At 42.0% G+C, this 23,975-nt stretch overlaps 1 protein-coding gene across 1 annotated transcript in view; it reads right to left on the bottom strand.

The window, feature by feature from the left end:
- LOC132807602 (myelin transcription factor 1-like protein) overlaps positions 1–23,975 on the bottom strand; it is a 300,657-nt gene that overhangs the window by 209,749 nt on the left and 66,933 nt on the right. The window contains exon 6 of the mRNA XM_060821659.1: positions 18,831–18,965. Coding sequence (XP_060677642.1) covers positions 18,831–18,965 — 135 coding nt within the window. The remainder of the gene's footprint in view (positions 1–18,830; positions 18,966–23,975) is intronic.

The raw sequence follows: 23,975 nt of genomic DNA on the forward strand, positions 1-23,975 counted from the left end.
AAGCTCAACATCACTTACTTTATTAGTGCTGCATTCAATGTAATATCCAATGAATAATGATTACAGCAAAAATAAAGTCAGATGCAAACTAATCAGATTGCTCATTATTAAGTAATAGTTTATGGTTTAATAGGTACTAGTCACCTTGTCAAAATGCTTCTTGAGGAGTCAAAGAGATTTAAGCTAAGAAAGCATTTAGTCAGTCAGTTATTATCTCAGCGATTTGATATTAGTTTTAGAAAACAAAAGTCTTTATATTGAAGTTGCTGTGATCCATGCAAGGGAAAAAAATGCTCTTTGTGTGAGGTCCAGTCAGACTTTATAAAGCTTGTTTATCATAGATATGCACCTCAGGCACAAAGGAAATCTTCACCACAGAGAAGAATACTGCATGGATTTTATTCGGTGCATTTTCTGTATATATCCCTCTATCTTAAGATCAAACATGGTGGTTTTCACGGAATTATTTCATAGTGTTTAGAATGTTTATGAGCTCTCAAGTACTGAAGCTATCTCTATCTCTATACAGCAAGATCTAGTTGAAGTCCAGGTGTGAGGTGATCAGTGTCAATGACAAGGTCAAAGACTTGCAATTCTGCAGTGAGTAGCTCACCTCCTGAGCCCCTACCTACAAAGGCATTCACTACCTACAACGTACAAGTTGGGAGTGTAATTTGTTACTATTCAGTCACATTATGTGGCTATCACTGTCTAGGCCAATATTTATTGCCTAGCCAGAATTGCCAAGAGGGCAGTTAAAAGTCAACCACTTTGCTGTGGGTGTGGAGTCACATGGATGCCATATCAGCGAAGAGCATCAGTACTTGAAAAACACAATGAAATACTTTCCACTTGCCTGGTTGAATGCAGCAGCACCCCACTTGTCACCTTGAACATTCACTCCATTCATCCCAATATAATGGTAATATTGTCCACCATACACAAGGTGCACTGCATCAATAAGCCAAATCATCTTTCACAACGACTTCAAAACCTGTGAGCTCTAACATGTAGAAGAACTTGTATGAACATAGAAACTTTAGCATTAGGAGGAGTAGGCAATTTTGCCCCTTGAGCCTGCTCTGCCATTTAATTTAATCATAGATGATTCAATCTCAGTCTCAACTCCACTTTCCTGCCTGCTCTCCAACCCATTACTAATTAAAAATCTGTCTATTCTCTCCTTAAAGTTACTCAATGTTCCAGCATCCACCACTATCAGGGATACTAATTTCCACAGATTCATAACCCTCTGAGAGAAGGAATTTCTCCTCATTTCTGTTTTAAAGCTGTCACCCTTCCTCCTCAAACTGTAACCTCTTGTTCTAGATTACCCCCCCCCCATGAAGAAACATCCTTTCTATGTCTGTTTTGTCAATCGCCTTTAAGAATCTTATACACTTCAATTACATCTCTATTCATTCACCTAAACCCCCAGATAGCATAGGCCTAATCTGCTTACTGTCTTTATAAGAAAAGCCCTTATCTGTGAGATAAATCTAGTGAAACTTCGCTGAATATTTTCCCATACTATATCCCTCCTCAAGTAAGGGGACCAAAATTGTACGCAATACACCAGATAGAGTCTCACAAATGTCATGTAAAGTTGCAGCAACACTCTCCTATGTTTTATGCTCTATTCTTTTAGCAATAATTATCAAAATTCCATTTGTCTTCCTTATTACCTGCCGTATCTGAATACTAATTTTCTATGTTTCCTGTACAAGAAGACCCAGATCCCTCTACACTGACGTTTCTCTCCATTTAGATAAGTTGCCTTTCTATTCCTTCAACCAAAATAGATAGCCCTATCCACGTTCAACCTCATCTGCCAATTTTTTTGCCCATTCACCTAATCTATTCTTATCCCTTTGCAAACTCATTATTTTTTTGTTGCAACTTTCTTTCACATCTGTTGTAGTGATCCCTGCAATTTGGCCCATATCCAAATCATTAATATAGGACTGAAATTTTTGGCACCCCAATAGTTGCATCTTGCCAGTCCATGCATTGGAACTCCATCACTTGTAATCTCCAAAGCCACATGCCAAACTGACTCAGAACTACATCACTCATCCTTCACTGTTGCTTGGATAGAAGCCCTCCCTAACAGCACAGTGAGTGTATCTGTACTCCTTAAGGATTGCTGTGGTTCAAAGGAGCATCTCACCACCACTTTCTCAAGGGCAATTAAGAATGGAAAACAATTGCAACAATACTTAAGGCCAAAGAAATCATAAAAAAAACTTTGCTTTCTTTTGCAAAGAACTACAATCAATTTAAATGTTGGGGTATATATCTGTTGGTTTTTAAAATGCCTTGATCCTGACATTAAAATCACAAGTGTGAATGGCATTGGGTGGGGAAAGAGTTTTTGTAATTTTGCTGTCAATCTAGAAGAACGTGTTGCCTTTAGCTCCTGCCGGGTTTAACGGCAGCGTGCACTTCCCGTTTCTGATTTCTGTTTCCCTTGGCAGCCAGTCAGATTGTCCGGCTGGGTATCTGACAGACAAGCCTTCAGTTGGCCACAAGACAAGAGGGGAAGCAAGAGAGATATTAGCAGGTAAGGAAAGACTCTGATGGGTAGGGTAGTGGAGGGGCATTATAACCATTCTCAGATCTGGAGATACATCAATCAGCATGCAATGGGAAGCTCAGATGCTCTATTCCTGATGAAGGGCTTTTGCTCAAAACGTCAATTTTCCTGTTCCTCAGATGTTGCCTGAACTGCTGTGCTTTTTCAGCACCACTCTAATCTAGCTCAGATGTTAGGGCAAATGAGCAATTGGAAAAGCTCTAATGGGGGGCAGGAATTGAAAGGATCAGCAAAGAATAACGATTGTGAGAGTTAGAGAGAGATTCAGGAGGAACTTGCATGGGGCAATTGAAAATGAGGGTGGGTGGGATAGGATCATAGGCCTTGGAGGTGGGCAAATATAATGGGTGGGGCAATTTAATTACCAGGGAGTGAAGAGATGTGCCAGGTGAAAAATCGCTTGCTCTGCTAGCTTCCATATAGGGGGTGCAAAGCAGCTGTCTCTTCCATATAAGCAGTCCTTGTCTCATTTTAGCTGCCAGATTAACAGTGAAACAGAGAGAAAATCCTTGAGCACAAAGCCTTATTAAAATACTTTAATGAGCAAACCACCTCCTGGGAGCCTGTTGGACATCCAGCTCCACTTCCAGTCAAACCAGAGGTGAAAGACTAGGTTTTGAGACATTTTACATTTTTGTTTCCCAGCCAATACAACCTACTCTTTTCTGGGGCTTAAAAGAGCCTCAGTGGATTGAGCAGATCTCAACACTGTCGACACCATTAGATTAAATTCCTCAAAGGAATGACTGGGGTTAATTCCATCTGTTGACTTAAATACTTAAGAACCAATGCAAATCTCAACAAAGTGTGAGGTAATGTGCTAATAGCTGTTCTCCAGGGTCAGCTATTGGCATAATTATTAGCTACTTCCGATAGAGATTAGGGACAGTACATTGACAGATAGTAATAACAGGAGCAAAAAAAAAAGCATGTGGATGAATTTCTTAAGAATCAAAGACATATGGACAATGAGGGAAAGCGGCAGAAAAGTGGAGTAAAAAATGATACAGACACCAGGAAAGCTCTGGAAGACATTTTGATCCTTTGCTAAGGCAGAAGAAAGAAAGAGAAAAGAAATGCCAGGTTAGCATGGAGGACAAGGAAGCACCAAGTGGCAGGCACAATTCTGCAGGTAAGAGACTGTGGGGCGATCATGGCAGTGTGGCAATATCACTGCATGAGCAATCCACAGCCAAAGCTAATGCCCTTCTGCTCTGTTGAACAGAATCATATGAAGACAGTTTCCCCAAGAGAATGTGTACGGAATGTGAGCAAAGCTGGCTGGCCAACAATTATTGCCCAGCCCTAACTGCCGTTGAGCACATTGTCATGAACTGCCTTCCTGGGGTGTAAGAACAGCCACATTGATGTTAAAATAGAAATTCCAGGATTTTAACACAGCGACAGTGAAGAAGTGGTCATTTAGTCTTTAGCCAGGATGCTATGCGGCTTAGAATGGAACTTGCATTGCTGCCCTTATCCTTCTACATAATAGAAATTGATGGTTTAGAAGGTACTGTTGAATGAGTCGCATGAATTTCTGTAGTGCATCTTGTTGATAGCACACACTATTGCTACTGTGCATTGTTTGTGAAGGGAGTAAGTGTTGAAAATGGTGGTGACATGCCAAACAAGCAGTTTGCTTTGTCCTGAATGGTGTCATGTGTTATTGGAGCTGCATTCAATCGGGCAACTAGTATGTATTCCAGTATTTCATGACTCATGCCTTATAACTGGTGGATAGGCATTGAGGAGTGAGAAGGTGAGTTATTCACTGCAGAATTCCCAGCCTCTGACATGCCAATTGGTAGCCACAGTCTTAATATAGTTGAGTTCTGAAGAAGGGTCACTGAACTCAAAATGTTAACTCTGTTTTCTCTGACGATACCAGACTGCTGAGTTTCTCCAGAAAATTCTGTTTTTATTCTTAAAATGGCCAGTTCAGCTCAGTTTCTGATCAATGGTAACCCATTGATAATAGGAGATTCAGCTATGATAATCCCATTGAGTGTCAAGGCTGGATTCTGTATAGTTGGAGATGGTCATTGCCTGGCAATTGCATAAAACAAATGTTACTTGCCACTTATCAACTCAAGCCAGGACATTGTCTACGTCTTGATGTAAAATAGACACAGGTTGCTTCAATATTTGAAGAGTCACGAATGGTGTTGAACAAAAGTACCCATTTTTTACTTTATGATGGAGGGAAGGCATTAACAAATCAGCTGAAGGTTGAGCCTAAGACTCTACCCTGGAGAACTCATGGAGAGATTGGCATCCAATGACCACAACCATTTTCTTCTGTTAGGTGTGACTCAACAAAAGGTGAGGTTCCCTCTTCTTAATATTAACTGTGGTGTTACTAAGGTTTCTCCATTGCACATTCGATCAACTCTGGCCTTCATGTCAAAAGCAGCCACTCTCACTTCATCTCTGGAGTTTAGCTCTTTTCTCAACACTTAAATCAAGGCTGTAATAAAGTCTGAAGCTGAGTGGCCATGGTAAAGTAAACACTACTAGGTAGCAATGTTGACGACTGTTTCCATCAGTTTGCTGACAGTCAAGAGCAGACTGATAAGGCAGAAATTGGCAGATTAAATTTGTCTGTTTGGTGAAATACCTGGACAATTTTCCACATTGCTGGGTGGATGCTACCAGTGTAGCTGTTGTGGAGTAGTTTGGTTAAGGATCATAGTTAATTTTGGAACATAGTCTTCCTTATTCTTCGACCATTGTGAGAATCTGAAGCCATTACAAAATCCAGTACCTTTAGCCATCATGTGAAGTGAATTGAATTTGTTGAAGACTTGCAACTGGAGTGTCTCAGGAAGGGACAAAATGGATCTTCCACTCAGTACTTATATTGAGGGAAGAGATACATGTGGAACTTCTTTATGAGTAATTTAATTATCTACCACCATTCGTGACAGGACTACAGTTTAAATTTAATCCATTGGTTGTGAGATTGCTTAGCATTGTTTATTGAATGTTATGTATGCTGCTTGTCATACAAACAGTCCTGTGTTACAGCTTTACCAGCTTGATCTCTCTCCTTTTTTAACACTATGCCTGGTGCTGTTCCTGGTAATCCCTACATTACGAATTGAATTAGTTTGCTCCTCTGGCTTGATGGCAATACAGAGCGGGGGATATGGTGGCCCATGATGTTACAGGTTGGAGTTGAATACAATTCTGCTCCTGATTGTGCACAGTGCCACAGGGATGCTCAGTTCTGAACTATTAGCTTTGTTCAAAGTCTATTCCATTTAGTACAGTGGTGAGGCCACAACACACTGGAGGGTCTCCTCAATGTGAAGAGGGGACTTCATCTCCACAAAGAATATGTGGTGGTCATTCCTGCCAACACCATCATGGACAGATACATCTGTGACAGGTAGTTTGGTATGGACAAGGTCAAGTATGTTTTTCCCTTCCGTTGGTTCCCTAATGATCTACAGACCCATATAGTCCATCCTTCAGAATTTGGCCAGCTCAGTACTGATGGTGCTACAGAGCAATCTTAAATGATTAATGTAGACATCTCCCACACAAAGTATATACTATATCCTTGCCATCCTCTGTGCCAATTGTTAGTCAAAATGGAGGAGTTTTGATTCACCAGCTGAGGGAGTGGATAAGGGAAGTGGTAATCAGCAGGGAGTTCCCTTGTTCATGTTTGACCAGATCTCATTTGAGTTCATGGGTCCATAAGTCAAGGGTGAGGTCTCCCACAGCAATTCTCTCTTGACTGCAATTGTCCTGCCAGTGGGACAAAAATGGTTACGGTGGTGGTGGTTTAGAACATAGAACATAGAACAATACAGCACAGAACTGGCCCTTCGGCCCATGATGTTGTGCCGAACATTTGTCCTAGCTTAAGCACCTATCCATGTACCTATCCAATTGCCGCTTAAAGGTCACCAATGATTCTGACTCTGCCACTCCCACAGGCAGCGCATTCCATGCCCCCACCACTCTCTGGATAAAGAACCTACCCCTGACATCCCCCCATACCTTCCACCCTTCACCTTAAATTTATGTCCCCTTGTAACACTCTGTTGTACTCGGGAAAAAGTCTCTGACTGTCTACTCTATCTATTCACCTGATCGTCTTATAAACCTCTATCAAGTCACCCCTCATCCTTTGCCATTCCAATGAGAAAAGGCCTAGCACTCTCAACCTATCCTCGTACGACCTATTCTCCATTCCAGGCAAGAGCCTGGTAAATCTCCTCTGCACCCTCTCCAAAGCTTCCACATCTTTCCTAAAGTGAGGTGACCAGAACTGCACACAGTACTCCAAATGTGGCCATACCAAGGTCCTGTACAGCTGCAACATCACCTCACGACTCTTGAATTCAGTCCCTCTGCTAATGAACACTAATACACCATAGGCCTTCTTACAAGCTCTATCCACCTGATTGGCAACTTTCAGAGAGCTATGGACATAGACCCTAAGATCCCTCTGCTCCTCCACCTTACTAAGAACCCTACTGTTAACCCTGTATTCCGCATTCTTATTTGTCCTTCCAAAATGGACAACCTCACACTTGATAGGGTTGAACTCCATCTGACACTCTTCAGCCCAGCTCTGCATCAAATCTAAGTCTCTTTGCAGCTGACAACAGCCCTCCTCACTATCCACAACTTCTCCAATCTTCGTATCATCTGCAAATTTACTGACCCACCTTTCGACACCCTCTTCCAAGTCATTAATAAAAATTACAAACAGCAGAGGACCCAGAATTGATCCCTGCGGAACTCCACTTGTAACTGGGCTACAGGCTGAATATTTACCATCTACCACCACTCTCTGACTTCGACCGATTAGCCAGTTCTCTATCCAACTGGCCAAATTTCCCACTATCCCAAGCCTCCTGACTTTCCACATAAGCCTACCATGGGGAACCTTATCAAATGCCTTACTAAAATCCATGTACACCATATCCACTGCTCTACCCTCATTCACATGCTTGGTCACCTCCTCAAAGAATTCAATAAGATTTGTAAGGCAAGACCTACACCTCACAAATCCATGCTGGCTGTCCCTAATCAAGCAGTGTCTTTCCAGATACTCATAGATCCTATCCCTCACTACCCTTTCCATTACTTTGCCTACCACTGAAGGAAGACTAACTGGCCTGTAATTCCCTGGGTTATCCCTATTCCCTTTTTTGAAAAGAGGCACAAAATTCGCCACTCTCCAGTCCACTGGTACCACCCCGTTGACAGTGAAGACGAAAAGATCATTGCCAACGGCTCTGCAATTTCCTCTCTTGATTCCCACATAATCCGAGGATATATCCTGTCAGGCCTGGGGGACTTGTCTATCCTCAAGTTTTCCAAAATGCCCAAGACATCTTCCTTCCTAACAAGTATCTCCTCTAGCTTACCAGTCCATTTCATACTCTCCTCTTCAACAATACGGTCCCTCTCATTTGTAAATACTGAAGAAAAGTACTCATTCAAGACCTCTTCCAACTCAAGTAGTCTCCCACTACTATCCGACCTACCCTCGTTCTCGTCATTCTCATGTTTCTCACATACGCATAAAAGGCCTTGGGGTTATCCTTGATCCTACTTGCCAAAGATTTTTCATGCCCTCGCTTAGCTCTCCTATTCCCTTTCTTCAGCTCCCTCCTGTATCCTCCTGGCTATCCTGTATCCCTCCAACGCTCTGTCTGAACTTTGTTTCCTCAACCTTATGTAAGCCTCCTTCTTCCTCTTTACAAGACATTCAACCTCCCTCGTCAACCAAGGTTCCCTCACATGACCATCTCTTTACTGCCTGACAGGTACATACATATCAAGGACATGTCGTATCTGTTCCTTGAAAAAGTTCCACATTTCAACGACATCCTTCCCTGACAGCGTATGCTCCCAACTTATGCTCCTCAGATCTTGTCTTGCAGCATCGTATTTACCCTTCTCCCGATTGTAAAACCTGCCCTGTTGCACGCACCTGTATCTCTCCATGACCAAGGTGAAAGTCACAGAATTGTGGTCACCATCACCAAAATGCTCACCCACTAACAAGTCCATCACTTGTCCCGATTCGTTACCAAGTACCAAATCCAATATGGCCTCCCCTCTGGTCAGACAATCTACATACTGAGTTAGAAAAGCTTCCTGAACACACTGCACAAAGACTGCCCCGTCCAATCTACTTGATCTAAAGAGCTTCCAATCAATATTTGGGAATTGAAATCGCCAATGACTACTACCCTGTGGCTTCTGCACCTTTCCAAAATCTGTTTCCCAATCTGTTTCTCCACATCTCTGCTGCTATTGGGGGGCCTATAGTAAACACCCAACAAGGTGACTGCTCCTTTCCTATTTCTGACTTCAGCCCATACTACCTCCAAAGGCAGATTACCATTTCTAATTAGCAATGCCACACCCCCTCCTTTTTTTACCACCCTTCCTAATCTTACTGAAGCATCTGTAACCAGGAACCTCCAACAATCATTCCTGTCCTTCTTCTATCCACGTTTCCGTGATGGCCACAACATCATAGTCCCAAGTATCGATCCACACCTCAAGTTCACCCACCTTATTTCTGATACTCCTTGCATTGAAGTATACACACTTGAACCCATCTCTGTGTCCGCAAGTATTCCCTGTCAGTGCTACCTTCTCCACAGCCTCCCTACATTCTTGGACATGCTGAAAAATAGCTAACCTACTTGCTGGACTACAAGTCTGGATCCCATCCTCCTGCCAAATTAGTTTAAACCACCCCCCCCCAAAGAGTGCTAGCAAACCTACCTCCCAGAATATTGGTGCCCTTCTGGTTCAGGTGCAACCCGTCCAGCTTGTACAAGTCCCACCTTCCCCAGAATGCAGTTTAATTGTCCAAATACCTGAAACCCTCCCTCCTATACCATCCTTGCAGCCACGTGTTCAACTGCACTCTCTCCCTATTCCTTGCCTCACTGTCATGTGGCACCAGCAATAACCCAGAGATGACAACTCTGTCCGTCCTAGCTTTTAGCTTCCAGCTTCCAGCCTAACTCCCTGAGCTCCTGAATGACCTCCCCACCCCTCTTCCTACCTACCACGACTTCTGGCTGTACACACTCCCCCTTAAGGATTCTGAAGACATGGTCCGAGACTTCTCGGACCCTGGCACCCAGGAGGCAACAAACCATCCAAGAGTCTCGCCCAAGTCCACAGAACTGCCTATCTGTCCCTCTAACTATAGAGTCTCCTATAACTAGCACTCTTCTCGGGCTCTCGGGCATGATGCTCTTGGGGATCATCTGCAAGTTATGATTTCATGAACATAATGCTTGACAAATCAAAGGCATCGTTCTCCCAACTTTGTTACAAGCTTCAGATGTTAGTAAAGAGGACTTCACAGGATAGACGGGGCTACATGTGCTGTTAACATTTCCAGAGCCTTGGCTAATGCTAGGCAGTCCATCCAGTTTCATTTCTTCTTATAGATGTTGTAGTGGTTTGACAAGTTGAGTGGCTTGCTGGAGCATTTCAGAGGGCATTTAAGGATCAACCACAAGGATCTGAAAGCACATTTAAGTCAGACATCCTTCCCTAAAAGCCATTAGTGTATCAGATTGACAACCAACAGTAATTTCATAGCCACTATTTTAAATCCCAGATTTATGGTCTGAGTTACAATTCCACAAGGTGTCATGGTGTATTTGAACCCTATTCTCCAACACATCAGCCTGGGCCTCCAGATTATTAATCCTGTGCCATTACCACTGTGCCACTGCAAGCAGTTATGTTCGGTGGCACCTCGACAGATACATTCCCCTCCAGCCACGCCGTACGTGCTCACTGTGAACAGCTTATCTCGGTCAAATGGTTCTAATCATTTTACCATTCTGCTGAACTCAATTAATAAAGGCACCACTTACAACACATTAATCATGCTGACTATTTTGGACATTTCAATGAACTTTTCCCATTTCATTATCATACTGTACTTATATTTAACTGTCTCTGTGGAACATTCAACATCTGTTTCTTAGGTCTCAGCCAAAATTACTAAAGGTAGAGATTGTTGTTGGTAGGTTTGTAGCAGCAATGAAACAGAAAAATAGAAAATTGTGCATCGGAGACCAATCAGTCCAACAAGTCAGCACTAGCAAAAGAAATGCATGACCTGGCCTAATTTCATTTATCAGTTGTTAGTCCAGAGTACTATAGATTAGAGAATTACACAAATACAGAAGGAGGCCATTCAACGAATCCTGTCTGTGCTGTCTGTCTCAATGAACAGTTCAGCCAGTACCACTTCCTTACCTTTTCCCCACGGCCCTGATAATTTTTCCATTTCCTTTACGGAAGTTTTATCTGAATCTGCCCCTACCACGCTTTCAAATTGCGATGTGTTCCAAATCCTAACATTCATTGGATGAAAATATTTTCCTCATGTCATAACTTCTCCTTTAGCCAATTAAATGAAATTTCTCTTCTTTGTTCTTGATCCTTCCAATGGGAACAGTGTCTCCCTAACTACTTTGTCAAGATACTTAATACTTTTTATTAACTCTATCAAATCTCTTAACACTCCTCTTCTGCAAGGAGAACAGTTCCACTTCATTGAGTTTTCTATGTATATGAGTTCCTCATCACTGCCAGCATTCTCATGAATCTTTTCTACACCCTTTCCAATACCTTCACATCTTTTTGAAAGTGCAGTGTCCAAGATCTGGACCCAAAGCTCCAACTGAGGTCGAATCAACGTTTCATGTAGTTTTACTGAATTTCCGCACATCAGACTTTGACTCCACCTGAAACAAAATGGGATCTGGAGTGCTTTGGGGAGGCCGCTGGGACAGAATGTAATTCAAAATTACGACTAGCAAATTTTGTATCTCTACTGGCACATTTTTGATGGCCGAAAGAACTTAAAATTGACCCCTTAATGTTCTGGCTCAGAATGTACACAGCAATAATCTGAAATTTCTTTAGACAGCTCTTTTCTAAGTGCACAGAATTCCAAGACAAATAATAAAACATTACAGGTAAGTGCAAACAGAACTGTCTCGGCTTCGTGAGCCCACTAGCCATGACCTGGCATCCCCTATTGATCTGGGTAGGTATGCCTGATATTTAAATAAAAACAATAATAGACATCAGATGAACATCTCAATTTAAGGACGTTGCTACTGATAATGCAGCATACTTCCACTACCGCACAGTTTAGATTCTGAATTCAAGTACTGAGGTATAGTGTTTGAACTTGCTGTCTCCTCATCCAGAAAAGGAAATGCTATCTACTAAGGTTCTTTCACCATTAAATAATCCATCCAACTGTGCTCCCCTACTGCGTTGATTGGTGGTCATGTTTCTCTTTGAATTCAATACTGAACAGGACTAAGACAAATTGTTTTAGTTTATCGTGATATCTAAATGGGCTCCTAAGGGCAAGCAATCCGTTGTCATAAATCACAATTGGACAGTGTTCAAAATCACACATATGTCACAAGGCAATCAAACTCAATCAAATCTTTCACCTGGATTTTACATTCATTGGACTGTATTCTTCAGAAATTATACTTAGTGTGAGAAGATGTTTCTCCTACTAATCACAATGATAGCATTGAGTTAATGACAAAGGTAAACTTCCCCTAGTTTTACAGGATTCTTGTAGACAGTTCTTTTGTTAGCAAGTGTTCTGTTCCAGATGCATGACAAAATACTGTACAACAGTGCATTCCCTTTGTTGAATGGGAAGTCTGGGAAGTTGGATAAATGGCTGAGCTGCAAGTGAACATATTTATTAAGTAGTATGCAGTTCCAGTGCCACTTGTGCAGAACGGACACTATCCCACCTTATGTTAGGAACCAAGACAACTAACTTGTAATCTCATGAAAATGAGGCTATGAAATTCTGAAAACTCTTATCAGTGAGTGAGTTGAGATCTGTCTCTTACAGATTTCTTCCTGCTTACAGCTCATTACTTTTTCTTCTCTAATTATATCCACATTCTTTCTGCCCGACACACTGTCACTTGAGCTTGTCTACTGCCATAACTAATTTCTTTAACAACATTTTTCAGTTCCTCACACCACTTTCTGAAATCAATGCCCTTTATATTTTATTTGATTTTTCAGTTGGCAAAAAAAAGTTCTTGTTTCAAATTTGGCCATTAACTTTGTTTCTTGTCAAATTTTATGCAATTTGCTCCACTTTCAGCTAGGGCTTTAACAGAGCTGCAATTTTGGTAATTTTCTTGCTTTGCAGCTAACAGGTGTCCTTTTCATCCTCACACTACACTTTTCCATAGGTGAATCATAGATTCATGACAGTGTGGAAGCAGGCCACTCAGCCCATCATGTCCACACAGAGCTTCCAAACAGCATCCCACCCAGGCCCACCCCCCTGCCTATCCTGTAACCCAGCATTTTCCACAGCTGATCCATCTAGCCTGCACAACCCTGGGGACTATGGGCAATGTGGCATTGCCGACCCACTAAACGTGCATATCTTTGGACAATGGGAGCAAACTGGATCACCCGGAGGAAAACTACGCAGACACAGGGAGAATGTGCAAACTCCACACAGACAGTGACCCAAGGATGGAATTGGACCCAGGTCCCTGGCGCTGTGAGGCAGCAGTGCTGAACACTGAGCCACTGTGCTGCAATTTAACCAGTATCAGCAGAAGGAGTATAATATGGGAAAATGTGACACCTTTCCCTTTTATACGAAGAATGTACAGTGTAGCAAAGTATTACTTAAACAGAGAATGACTGCAGAATCCTGGGGTACAGAGGGATCCAGGTGTTCAGATGCGTAAAGATAGGTACAGCAGATAATAAAGAGGCTAATGAAATGCTTTCCTTCATCACAAAAGGAACCGAACATTAAAATAAGAATGTTATGCTCGGTTTGACATGGTGCTCGTGAGACTACATCTCAAACACCATGTGCAGTTTTGATCTCTTTATTGAAGGAAGGATGTAAATTCATTGGAGGCAGTTCACAGAGGAGATGGGAAGGAAGTTTCCTCTTTAGGAGATTGCAGAACGAGAGGGCACTGTTTTAAAATTAGATGCTACCTTTTAAGTACACAGATGAGAAGATTAGTTTTTCGTTCAGAGGATTGTGTGACTGTGGAACTCTGTCTCAGAAGGTGGTGGAGGGAGGTTGCTGAAGGTGGAGGTGGAGTTTTGTTCAGCAAAGGAATCAAAAGGTAAGTGGGAGACAATGGGAATATGGAGTTTAGACATGATCTTATTGAATGGCAGTTTAGCTGAAGAGGCTGAATGGCCCAGTTCTGTTTCTAATTCTATGTTTGCATGTAAAGAAATATGCACATGCAGAGAGGTCTAGACATAGTCTCTCTCTCTCTTTCCCCCTCTGTATCCATTATATAAAGGGAGCAATTTATATAGAGCCAAATTTGTTTAATTCTGTATTCCAGAGAATAGTTGGGCATAATTCAATGCCGTCATTCAATATGAATAAATGCATGTATAATATCTAGCTGCAGTTAATTGAGAATAGCAAAATGAAACTTCTGAGAACATAACACGAACTGAGGTCATTGTCAGAAGGGTGATTTTCTGAATTCAAATGTCTTTTAATGAGGCCCTTGCCAACATCTTGTCTCTTCCCATTACTCTGTGACGGGCAAGCCCACTGTTAAGTAGCTACAACTGCTTTAAGAGTGGAAACCTGACAGATTACTGCTTTGTTATCTCAGAGGCACTTGGCCAACTTGCTGCAATTACTGTGGCCATGGCACCATAGTTACTGAGGGAACTTCCAGATCTGGAGCCAGCATTTGATGTAATGATTATTATCTCACTTTTTAGCCTCAAGTCTCTCATTGCTGTTCCTCCAATAATACGACATTTATTCTTGGCTTGTATAACCTGTTATCTAAAAATAGGATTCTACTTGTTTTCCTCCTCATATATTAGATTAGATTAGATACCCTACAGTGAGGAAGCAGGCTCTTCAGCCCAACAAGTCCACACCGGCCCTCCAAAGAGTAACCCACCCAGACCCATTTCCCTCTAACTAATGCACCTAACACTATGGGCAATATAGCATAGCCAGTCCACCTGACTTGCACTTCTTTGGACTGCCAGAGGAAACCGGAGCACCCGGAGAAAATCCAGGCAGACACGGGGAGGATGTGCAAACTCCACACAGACAGGTCACCCGAGGCTGGGATCGAACCAGGGTCCCTGATGTTGTGAAGCTGCAGTGCTAACCACTGAGTCACTATGTCGCCTCCAATTGTTTCTGTCCTTTCTCAAAAATTAATGTACACTTATACGTTTGGAATAAATGATGTCAGAATGCTTCAAAAATATTGTTGCTACAAGAAAAAACAGCCAAAGTGAGAAATATCTTCAGTGCTACAAATTCTTGTTTACATAAGGAAATCACAGCTCAGCTAATATGGAAAATTCCCTCCAAAATTCAAAATGCATACTTCAGTAACTTCATTGCTATTGCAACATTTAAGAGGCATCTGGATGGGTATATGAATTGGAAGGGTTTGGAAGGATATGGGCCGGATGCTGGCAGGTGGGACTAGATTGGGTTGGGATATCTGGTCGGCATGGACGGGTTGGACCGAAGGGTCTGTTTCCATGCTGTACATCTCTATGACTCTATGACCCTATTGCCAGAGGTTTTTTGGGAGCTGTTCCCATCCCACCAGCAAAGTTCCCCTGAAAGTACACCAGGATCCCTGCTTACACTCACAACCACATTTTCAGATGCAGTGAAGGCATAGAGTGGGAGCAGCTCTGAGGAAATTTTCAGCCAAAGTTCAAAACATTTTTCAATCAAATAGCACTACTGCAACAGCTAAAACTATTCTTAGTTATCGTTGGCAATAACATCACTGACTCCCGATCACGGGGTGTTGTGTTTTATCACCTTATCCTCTGTTTTCCACTTTTAGTCTTTGTTACATTTTATTTGTAACTCTTTTCTTAATCTCTGTTAATTTATTTTTTTATTCGTTCACAGATGTGGGTGTCAGTAGTTACACCATCATTTACTGCCCATTCCTAATGACCAGGAGGGCCGTTAGGAGTCAACTACATTGCTGTGGGTCTGGAGTCATGTGTAGGCCACCTAAGGATGGCAGATTTCCTTCCCTAAAGGACATTAGTGAACTAGATGGGGTTTTCCGGTCAATCGTCAAAAGTTTTATGGTCATCATTAGACTCTTATTTCCAGATTATTATTCAATTCAAATTCCATTGCCTGCCAATGTGAGATACAAATCCAGGTCCCCAGAACATTACATGGGTTTCTGGAATAATAGTCTCCTGATAATTTCATTAGGCCATCGTTAATGTTTAGTTTAAAATTTTTATTTTCGGTTATCAATCTTTCGTGGCAAGAATCGAGAATGTGGTGCTGGGAAAGCACAGCAGGTCAGGCAGCCTCCCAGGAGCAGGTGAATCGATGTTTTGGGTAAAAGCCCTTCATCATGAATGAGGCTTGTGAGCTAAGGGCCAGAGAGGTAAATGGGAGGGGCTGGGGCCAGGGGGAAGGTAGGTGAGAGTGAGATAGGTGGATGGAGATAGGGGTAATGGTGATAGGTTAGAGAGGCAGTTGGAGCGGATAGGTAGGACAGGTCATGAGGGCGGTGCCGAGTTGGAAGGGTGGATCTGGGATAAAATGGGGCGAGGGGAAATGAGGAAACTAGTGAAATCCACATTGATGCCCTGGGGTTGGAGGGTCCCAAGGCGGAAGATGAGGTGTTCTTCCTCCAGGCATTGGGTGGTTAGGGTGTGGCGATGGATGAGGTCCAGAATCTGCACGTTCTTGCCGGAGCAGGGGAGGAAGAAACAACTATCTATACCCCTTCGCAAAGACAACCTATCCAACTAACTTACTGAAACCTCAGATAAGAAATATCTCAGATAATTAAAGGAACTTAGCCATTGTTTCCAACTATAGACATCTAAATTCTGCGATGAAATGTCTCCCTTTCTAAGATTTTCCAATCAGCAACATTATTTCAGGATGGGATGTATATGTCTACAGGTATATTATAGTAGAAATAACTTATAATCATAGAAGCCCTACAGTGTGGAAGCAGGTCATTCGGCCCATTGCGTCCACTCTGACCCTCCAAAGAGCAGTCCACCCAGACCCACTCCTTTCCTGTATCCCTGTAAACCTGTATTTCCCATGACTAATCAACCTAACCTGCACATTCCTGGACACTTTAGCATGGCCAATACACCTAACCTGCATATCTTTGGACTGTGGGAGGAAACCAGAGCATTCGGAAGAAACCCATGCAGACACAGGGAGAACGTGCAAACTCTACACAGTCACCCAAGGGTGGAATTGAACCCAGGTTCCTGGTGCTGTGAGATAGCAGTGCTAAACACTGAGCCAATGTGCCACAAATTAATCAATATCAGCATAGAGAATCCTAACTTAAGATTTCTAGGATATTGTTTTCTGCGTGTTCTTGAGGAATTAAGTGTGAGACTACAATCTTTTAATTATTGCTTCAGAATGTTTATTATAAGAATAAATTCTAGATTACATCACAGTAATGAGTACAATATCATAGAGCATATGGTGATTCACAATTGTCAATGTACTTATATATAATAGCTAATCTAATAGAAGTTAATATTCAATACTGTATCACCTGAACGAGATTTGCTCTTTGTTCGATTGAAGGTGGTTAAACATGACAATTCCGTTTTAAATTTACACACAATCTTCAAATCCACCGAATGAAAAATTGGATATTCAAACTAATATTTCAAGAAGGTTATACTCACAATCCAGTATAATTTCTCAGCAGAATGAAGGGCGTTTGTCTCAATATTTCTAAAGACAGTGCAAGTCTTTGCAGACTTCAACTCTATGTGCAATCACAGAAAATGACTGGCCTGCACTGACCTGTGAAGCCTACATTTTAAAGAAATTTCTTATGTGTGTCCAGAAAAGAAAAGGTGCTTTTGCTTATTGGTCAATTATATAAATGGCAGAATTATTGATGGATCAATATAATCCCTTTTCAATAAAATCTTGTGCACATTAAACACCTTAACAGCAGCAAGGTCTTTCACACCTTTCTAGCTGTGTGCAATGCCACCTGCAAGCTTTCTCTTGGCAAGATTTCAGATCCTCATACTGCCTCATTCAACTTTAAGCTTAACACTTGGATTGCTGCGTTAATGTCATGATTTTCTTTACATTCTGATATAACACATCATGGAGTATAGATTGTCTGTTTGTGGCTGTGATTATCTTCAAATTGCAGTCAGGAAGAGATGTTGAATAGGTGGGATACCTGATCATACTTCTGAGTCTCCAATTTTTACCATCAGGATTGGACAGAAGGATGGATTTAAACATTTGGGATAGCCTACTAGGAAAGCATACTGGCCATCTGCCCATTCCTACCTGCAGGAGCTCCAAGTCATTTGGAGGCTGGGTCCAATTGTCAAACTGCCAGGGAGTGTGCCCTGAACTGATAACCTATAATAGCTTTTCAGCCCCAGGGTAACAAATCAGTGGTCCGGCCAGGCACTGCCTCATCACCTACATTGGGACACAGTATGTTGGGATGATGTTGTGAATTCCAGGGTGGTAAGTGAGATGGCAACCACAGGCTATTAGAGAAATACTCCATAAAAGTTCTTCCCGAAAATTCTTCTGAGCTTTTCCACATAAACATCCACAAATTTGTTGAAATAACTGTTGATATCCCATTACAGAAGCCAAAGGCAAGAGGACAACCATCTGAAACAGGAGGGACCAAGTTGTTCCTAAATGGGTCCTGACTGAAAAATGGAATTAAAGGTTATCCGATTTGGAGGTGACATAAACAAGAACTTGAGGACAGAACTTTTAACTTTGGCATGGACATAAAACCAGTGGTAACTGAACAGCTGGCTAATATTTATGTATTTAATAATGACAAGTCATAATACATTGCAAGTGAAATTGGTCTCATAGGAAAGCAACATCCTGTTTTACACTAGTCCTCCAAGTCATTTGGAGAGCATCAAGCAGACTGTAGGTTCACTGGGAAAAGATTATCCCTACAGGGTTCGAAATTTCCTCTATTTTGTTTTCTGTGATTTGTCAGCAACAATTTAAAATTGTATGCTCCATTTTGGCCATAATTAGAGACATTAGGAAAGCACCAAAATTGATACAAAGCGACATTCTTTCAGGAGCTAGGGGAAGTTAATATGATAGCAATTATAAATATGTTTACCTTTCACTTTGAACTTCTTTTTCACTTACTTTCTGGAGGAACCCTGTCTTTGTGTGGACAGCCTGACAAGCTGCGATGATGAGGGTAAAGGCCTGTGACATGTCCGGTTCCATCACATCCTGGCGTGGGGCACTTGCTTTCTTTCTTTTCAGGCCTCGACGACTCTGCGAAAATGAAATAACTTATTTTTTAAAATTATAAATCAGTTAACAAGTTTAGCAAAATAAAACAAATTTACATCCGACAATCCCAGTCCAATCCCAGCAGTTATTGCTCAAATTTCAGAGGGTGGGGCAACAAGGATGGCACTTGCCAGTTACCTGCCCCCATTAAGTCAATGCAAAGATTAATCAGGATAGACATAGAACTGGCCACCATTCACTTCTACCAGTCTATGACACTGAACGTAAAGGTGATTGGGCCCTGTCATCACGCAGCCAGAGAGCTACGAGCTTTGAATAGGCTTTTCATGATGCCTTATCCATCCAGGAAGGTGAGAAATGGGAACCATGGGGTGAAGTAAGTCCTTGCATGGTGGGACCAAATAGAAGACCTAATAATGCAGCTCCTCTGCACCTCAGAAATAGAGTAAAACAAACACCTTTCACAATTCTTAAAGCAGCCTGCAACAGCCCCTTCTGAACGTTCTGCTGTTTAAGACACTGCATATTAAAACCAATAGTGTGGATTTCAAAATCAATCCCAATACCTATTGAAATTATTTTTCTTTTAAATGTGAATATGAAAAAATAAGAATCAGAAGTGTTGGCAAAAAAAGTGTATTGTGCAAAGGGATTAAGTCAGATCCTGCAAAAGGGTAATGTTATCTGTCTATTTTCCATTGATGAGATCTTTAGGTTTGTAGAGAACAGACTGAAGCAAAATTGAAGCGAAACTTAGACTTCCCAAAATTTTTACCCAACACAGCACCTTTCCATGCCAGAATTCTAAACTTTTTCCAGTAGTTGCAAGTCACGTAACCTAAACAAAGTAAACTTGGAGGTACATAAATTATTCACAGACTCATAAGCAAAAAGAAATGGGGAAGTTGTTCAATCAGTTACTGTCTCTCTCTCAAATAAGAAATTGGTGACCAGCATTTGAAAAGCTTTGGGAGCCTTGTCCAGCAAGCTGGCAACCGACATAAACTTTTTGGTAGACCATTAAATGGACATCCAGCCAAGACAGACCCAAAACTGCTTCAAGAAACTAACCAAGGATTAGAAGACTTAAAGAACTAGCCAATCTGTTCGAGGACACCAGATTACAACTGACAAGTATAAATGAGTGAAATATACACAATGCAGACCAGTCTCACATCTTCTCATTGGAGGTGTTACATTGTGTCCTGTGGACAGAGTCTCTGCAAACAAATCATAGCCTTTGAAAGGTGCAGAATAATGAAGGGTTAAATTACAAGGCCAGATTGTATAGTTGTAGCTTTCATTCCTCCAATTTAGACGGTTTTTCAGTTGACCTGATTAAGAGTTTAAAACGTTAAAAGGATCTAAAAAAATATGGGAATAAAGAAGCCACAGAACAACTTGCATCTGTGTAGCATTGTAAAACATCCCACGGCATGTCACAACAGCATTAGCAAGTACATCTTGACACCGAGCCACATGAGAAGATATTAATAGAGGTGACCAAATATTTGGTCAAAGGAATAGGTTTTAAGAAGCATTTCAAAGGAAGGTGGGTGGAGAGTTTTATAGAGGGGCTTTCAGAACATAGAACCCAAGCAGGTGAAGGTATGACCAGCGATTGTTCAGAGTTGGAGGTGGGCAGCTTTTGGGAGAGGAGAGGGCTAACAGGGCTGAAAGAGGTTATGACAATAAGGAGTAATTAGGCAATGGATCAACTTGAGAACAAGGATTAGAATTTTAAAATGGAAGTTTTAAAATGGAGGTGTGGCTGTACCAGGAGCCAACGTAGCTACAGGGGTGATGAGCGAATGGAATTTGGTCCAGATTATGATATACTCTGCAGAAGTTTAAATGAGTTCAATGTTCTGGAGGGGAAATAACGTTAGGTCAGCCAGGACAGCACTGTTACATCAATAGTTGATGATTGCAAAGTCATGGATGATCATTTCAGCAACAGATGAGCTGCATTAGAGACAGAAAGGCCACATTGCATATATGTGGAAGTCGGGGAGAAAGTGAGGTCTGCAGATGTTGGAGATCAGAGCTGAAAATGTGTTGCTGAAAAAGCGCAGCAGGTCAGGCAGCATCCAGGGAACAGGAGATTCGACATTTCGGGCATAAGCCCTTCTTCAGGAACAGCTGAAGAAGGGCTTATGCCCGAAACGTTGAATCTCCTGTTCCCTGGATGCTGCCTGACCTGCTGCACTTTTTCAGCAGTATATGTGGAAGTCAGCAGTGTTAGTGAAAGTAGTTCTTCTGCTGAAGGAATACAGGACGTGAGATGGTAACCTTGGAATTGGAGCTAAATATTTATGATAAATCGCCGAAGAATATTTTAAACACATGGTAATATGATATTTCATCAGCAACACGTGCTCAGCAACGACCTGCTCACTTACACCCAATTTGGGCTTCACCAGGTACGTTTAGCTTCTGAACTCATCAGAGCCTTTGTTCAAGCTTGGAAAAAAATCAGCTAAATTCCAGAGATGAGGTGAAAATGACTTGCCTTTGACATTAAGGCCACATTGGACAGAATGTGGAATCAAGGAGTCTAAGCAAAACTGAACTCAATGCGAAGCAATGGACAAAGTCTCCACTAGTTGGTGTCACACCTGGCACAAAGGAAGATGGTTGTGGTTGCTGGAGATTAATCACCTCAGTTCCAGGACATATCTGCAGGAGTTCCTCAGAGGAGTGTCAATGACCTTCCGTCCATCATAAAATCATATGTAGGGAATTTTGCTGATGATTGCACAACATTTAGCACCATTTATGGCTCACTGAATACTGAAACAGTGCATGTCCAAATGCAACAAGACCTGGTCACATCCAGCTTTGGTATGCAAGTAACATTTGTGCCACACAAGCGCCAGGCAGTGATCATCTCAGCAAGAGAGAATCTGGAAATTATCATCTGATATTCAATGGCATCACCATCTCTGAAATATTTATTATCAATATCCTAGGGGGGTTACATTGAGCAGAAATTTAACTGGACCAGCCATATTAGTTCTCTGTCTACAGAAGCAGGTCAGAAAGTAGGAGTCCTATAATGAGTAATCCAACTCCTGCCATTCCACATTCTGTCCACCATCTCCAAGACAAAACTCAGGGGTATGGTGGAATACTCTGCATTTTCCTGAATGACTGCAACTCCAAAAACTATCAAGAAGCTTGGCACTCTCAAGGACAAAGCAGCCCATTTGTTTGGCACCACATCCACAAACACCCTGTCCCTCCACCAGTAATACACAGTAGCTGCAGTGTGTGTCACACTGCTAAGATCTAGGAATAGAAAGGCTCTAATAGAGAGAACACTTTCTATAGATTGTTGCCTTTTAAGGTTTCTGCAAGAGTGAGAGCCTGTTGCTGGCTTTTTCTTACCCCAACTCTTCAACAACAATCTCCAGTGTTTGCTGGAGTATTCAAAAATCAAGTCGGCTACATTGGCAAGAGGCTGTGAGTCTCTTATTTGGAGCTAACACCTCATCAATAAAATGTAAATGAGGTCTGAAGCTGAAAGGTAAATGGGCACAGTACTAATAATATGCCCATTCAGCAAGTACCCCAAAACAAGACTTCCTAATGTCTTACAGAAAGTCAGAGTTTATACTGCCTTATCACAGGATGGAAGGGATATTTTCTCTTATGGGAGAATCTGGAACTAGGAACCACTGTTGCTCATTTAAAACAAAGATGAGATGATTTTATTTTCACTCTCAGGGGATTGTTATCTTTAGAACTCTTGTTGAAAAGGTGGTGGAAATGACTTTGTTGGATGGTTTTAAGAGGTGCACAGATTCTTGATAAGCAAGAAGACTGTGGGGTTGGTAGGGTGAGTGAATTGTTATGAGGGTAGGTGGAAATGTGGATTTGTGGCGATAGTCAGATTGGTCATCAGGCTCAAGAAGCCAATGGATTACCTCTGTTCCCTGTGTGTATGAATCTACATGGACTTCCTTAAGATTAGAGGGGTGGTGGAAAAGCACAGCAGGTCAGGCAGCATCCGAGGAGCAGGAAATTCGACATATTGGGCTGGAACCCTTCGTCAGGAATTGCCCGATACGTCGATTTTCCCGCTCTTCGAATGCAGCCTGACCTGCTGTGCTTTTCCAGCATCACTCTAATCTTGACTCTGATCTCCAGCATCTGCAGTCCTCACTTTCACCTTATGGACTTCAGTAAGGCATTCCACAAGGTTCCGCATGGTAGCCTGGTTAGCAAGGTTAGATCACAAGGAATACAGGGAAAGCTAGCCATTTGGATGTAGAACTGGCTGAAAGATAGGAGATAAAGAGTGGTGATGGAGGGTTGTTTTTCAGTCTGCAGGCCAGCCATATCCCACAGGGATTGGTGCTGGGTCCGCTACTTTTCATTGTTTACATGAATGATTTTGATGTAAATGTAGGAGGAATGGTTAGCAAGTTTGCAGATGACACCAAAATCGGAGGTATAGTGGACAGTAAAGAAGGTTACCTCAGAGCACATCAGGATCTTCATCAGATGGGCCAATGGGCTGAGGAGTGATAGATGGAGTTTAATTTAGATAAATGCAAGTTGCTGCCTTTTGGAAAGGCAAATCAGGGCAGACTTAAACATTAATGATAAGGTCCTGGGGAGTGTTGCTGAACAAAGAGACCATGGAGTGCAGGTTCATAGTTCTTTGAAAGTAAACTCATAGATAAACATGATAGTAAAGAAGGCATTTGGTATGCTTGCCTTTATTGGTCAGTGTATTGATTATAGGAGTTGGGAAATCATGTTGCGGCTGTACAGGACATTGGTTAAGTCACTTTTGAAATTCTGCATTCAATTCTGGTCTCCCTGCAATAGGAAGGATGTTGTGAAACGTGAAAGGGTTCAGAAAACATTTACAAGGATGCTGCCAGGGTTGGAGGGTTTGAGATAGAGGGAGAGGCTGAATAAGCTGGGGCTGTTTTCCTGGAGCGAAACCTATAAAATAATGAGAGACATGGATAGGATGATTAGCTAAGATATTTTCCCCAGGGTTGGTGAGTCCAAAAC

The sequence above is a fragment of the Hemiscyllium ocellatum genome, chromosome 3, assembly GCF_020745735.1.
Source record: "Hemiscyllium ocellatum isolate sHemOce1 chromosome 3, sHemOce1.pat.X.cur, whole genome shotgun sequence".
Taxonomy (NCBI): Eukaryota; Metazoa; Chordata; class Chondrichthyes; order Orectolobiformes; family Hemiscylliidae; genus Hemiscyllium; species Hemiscyllium ocellatum.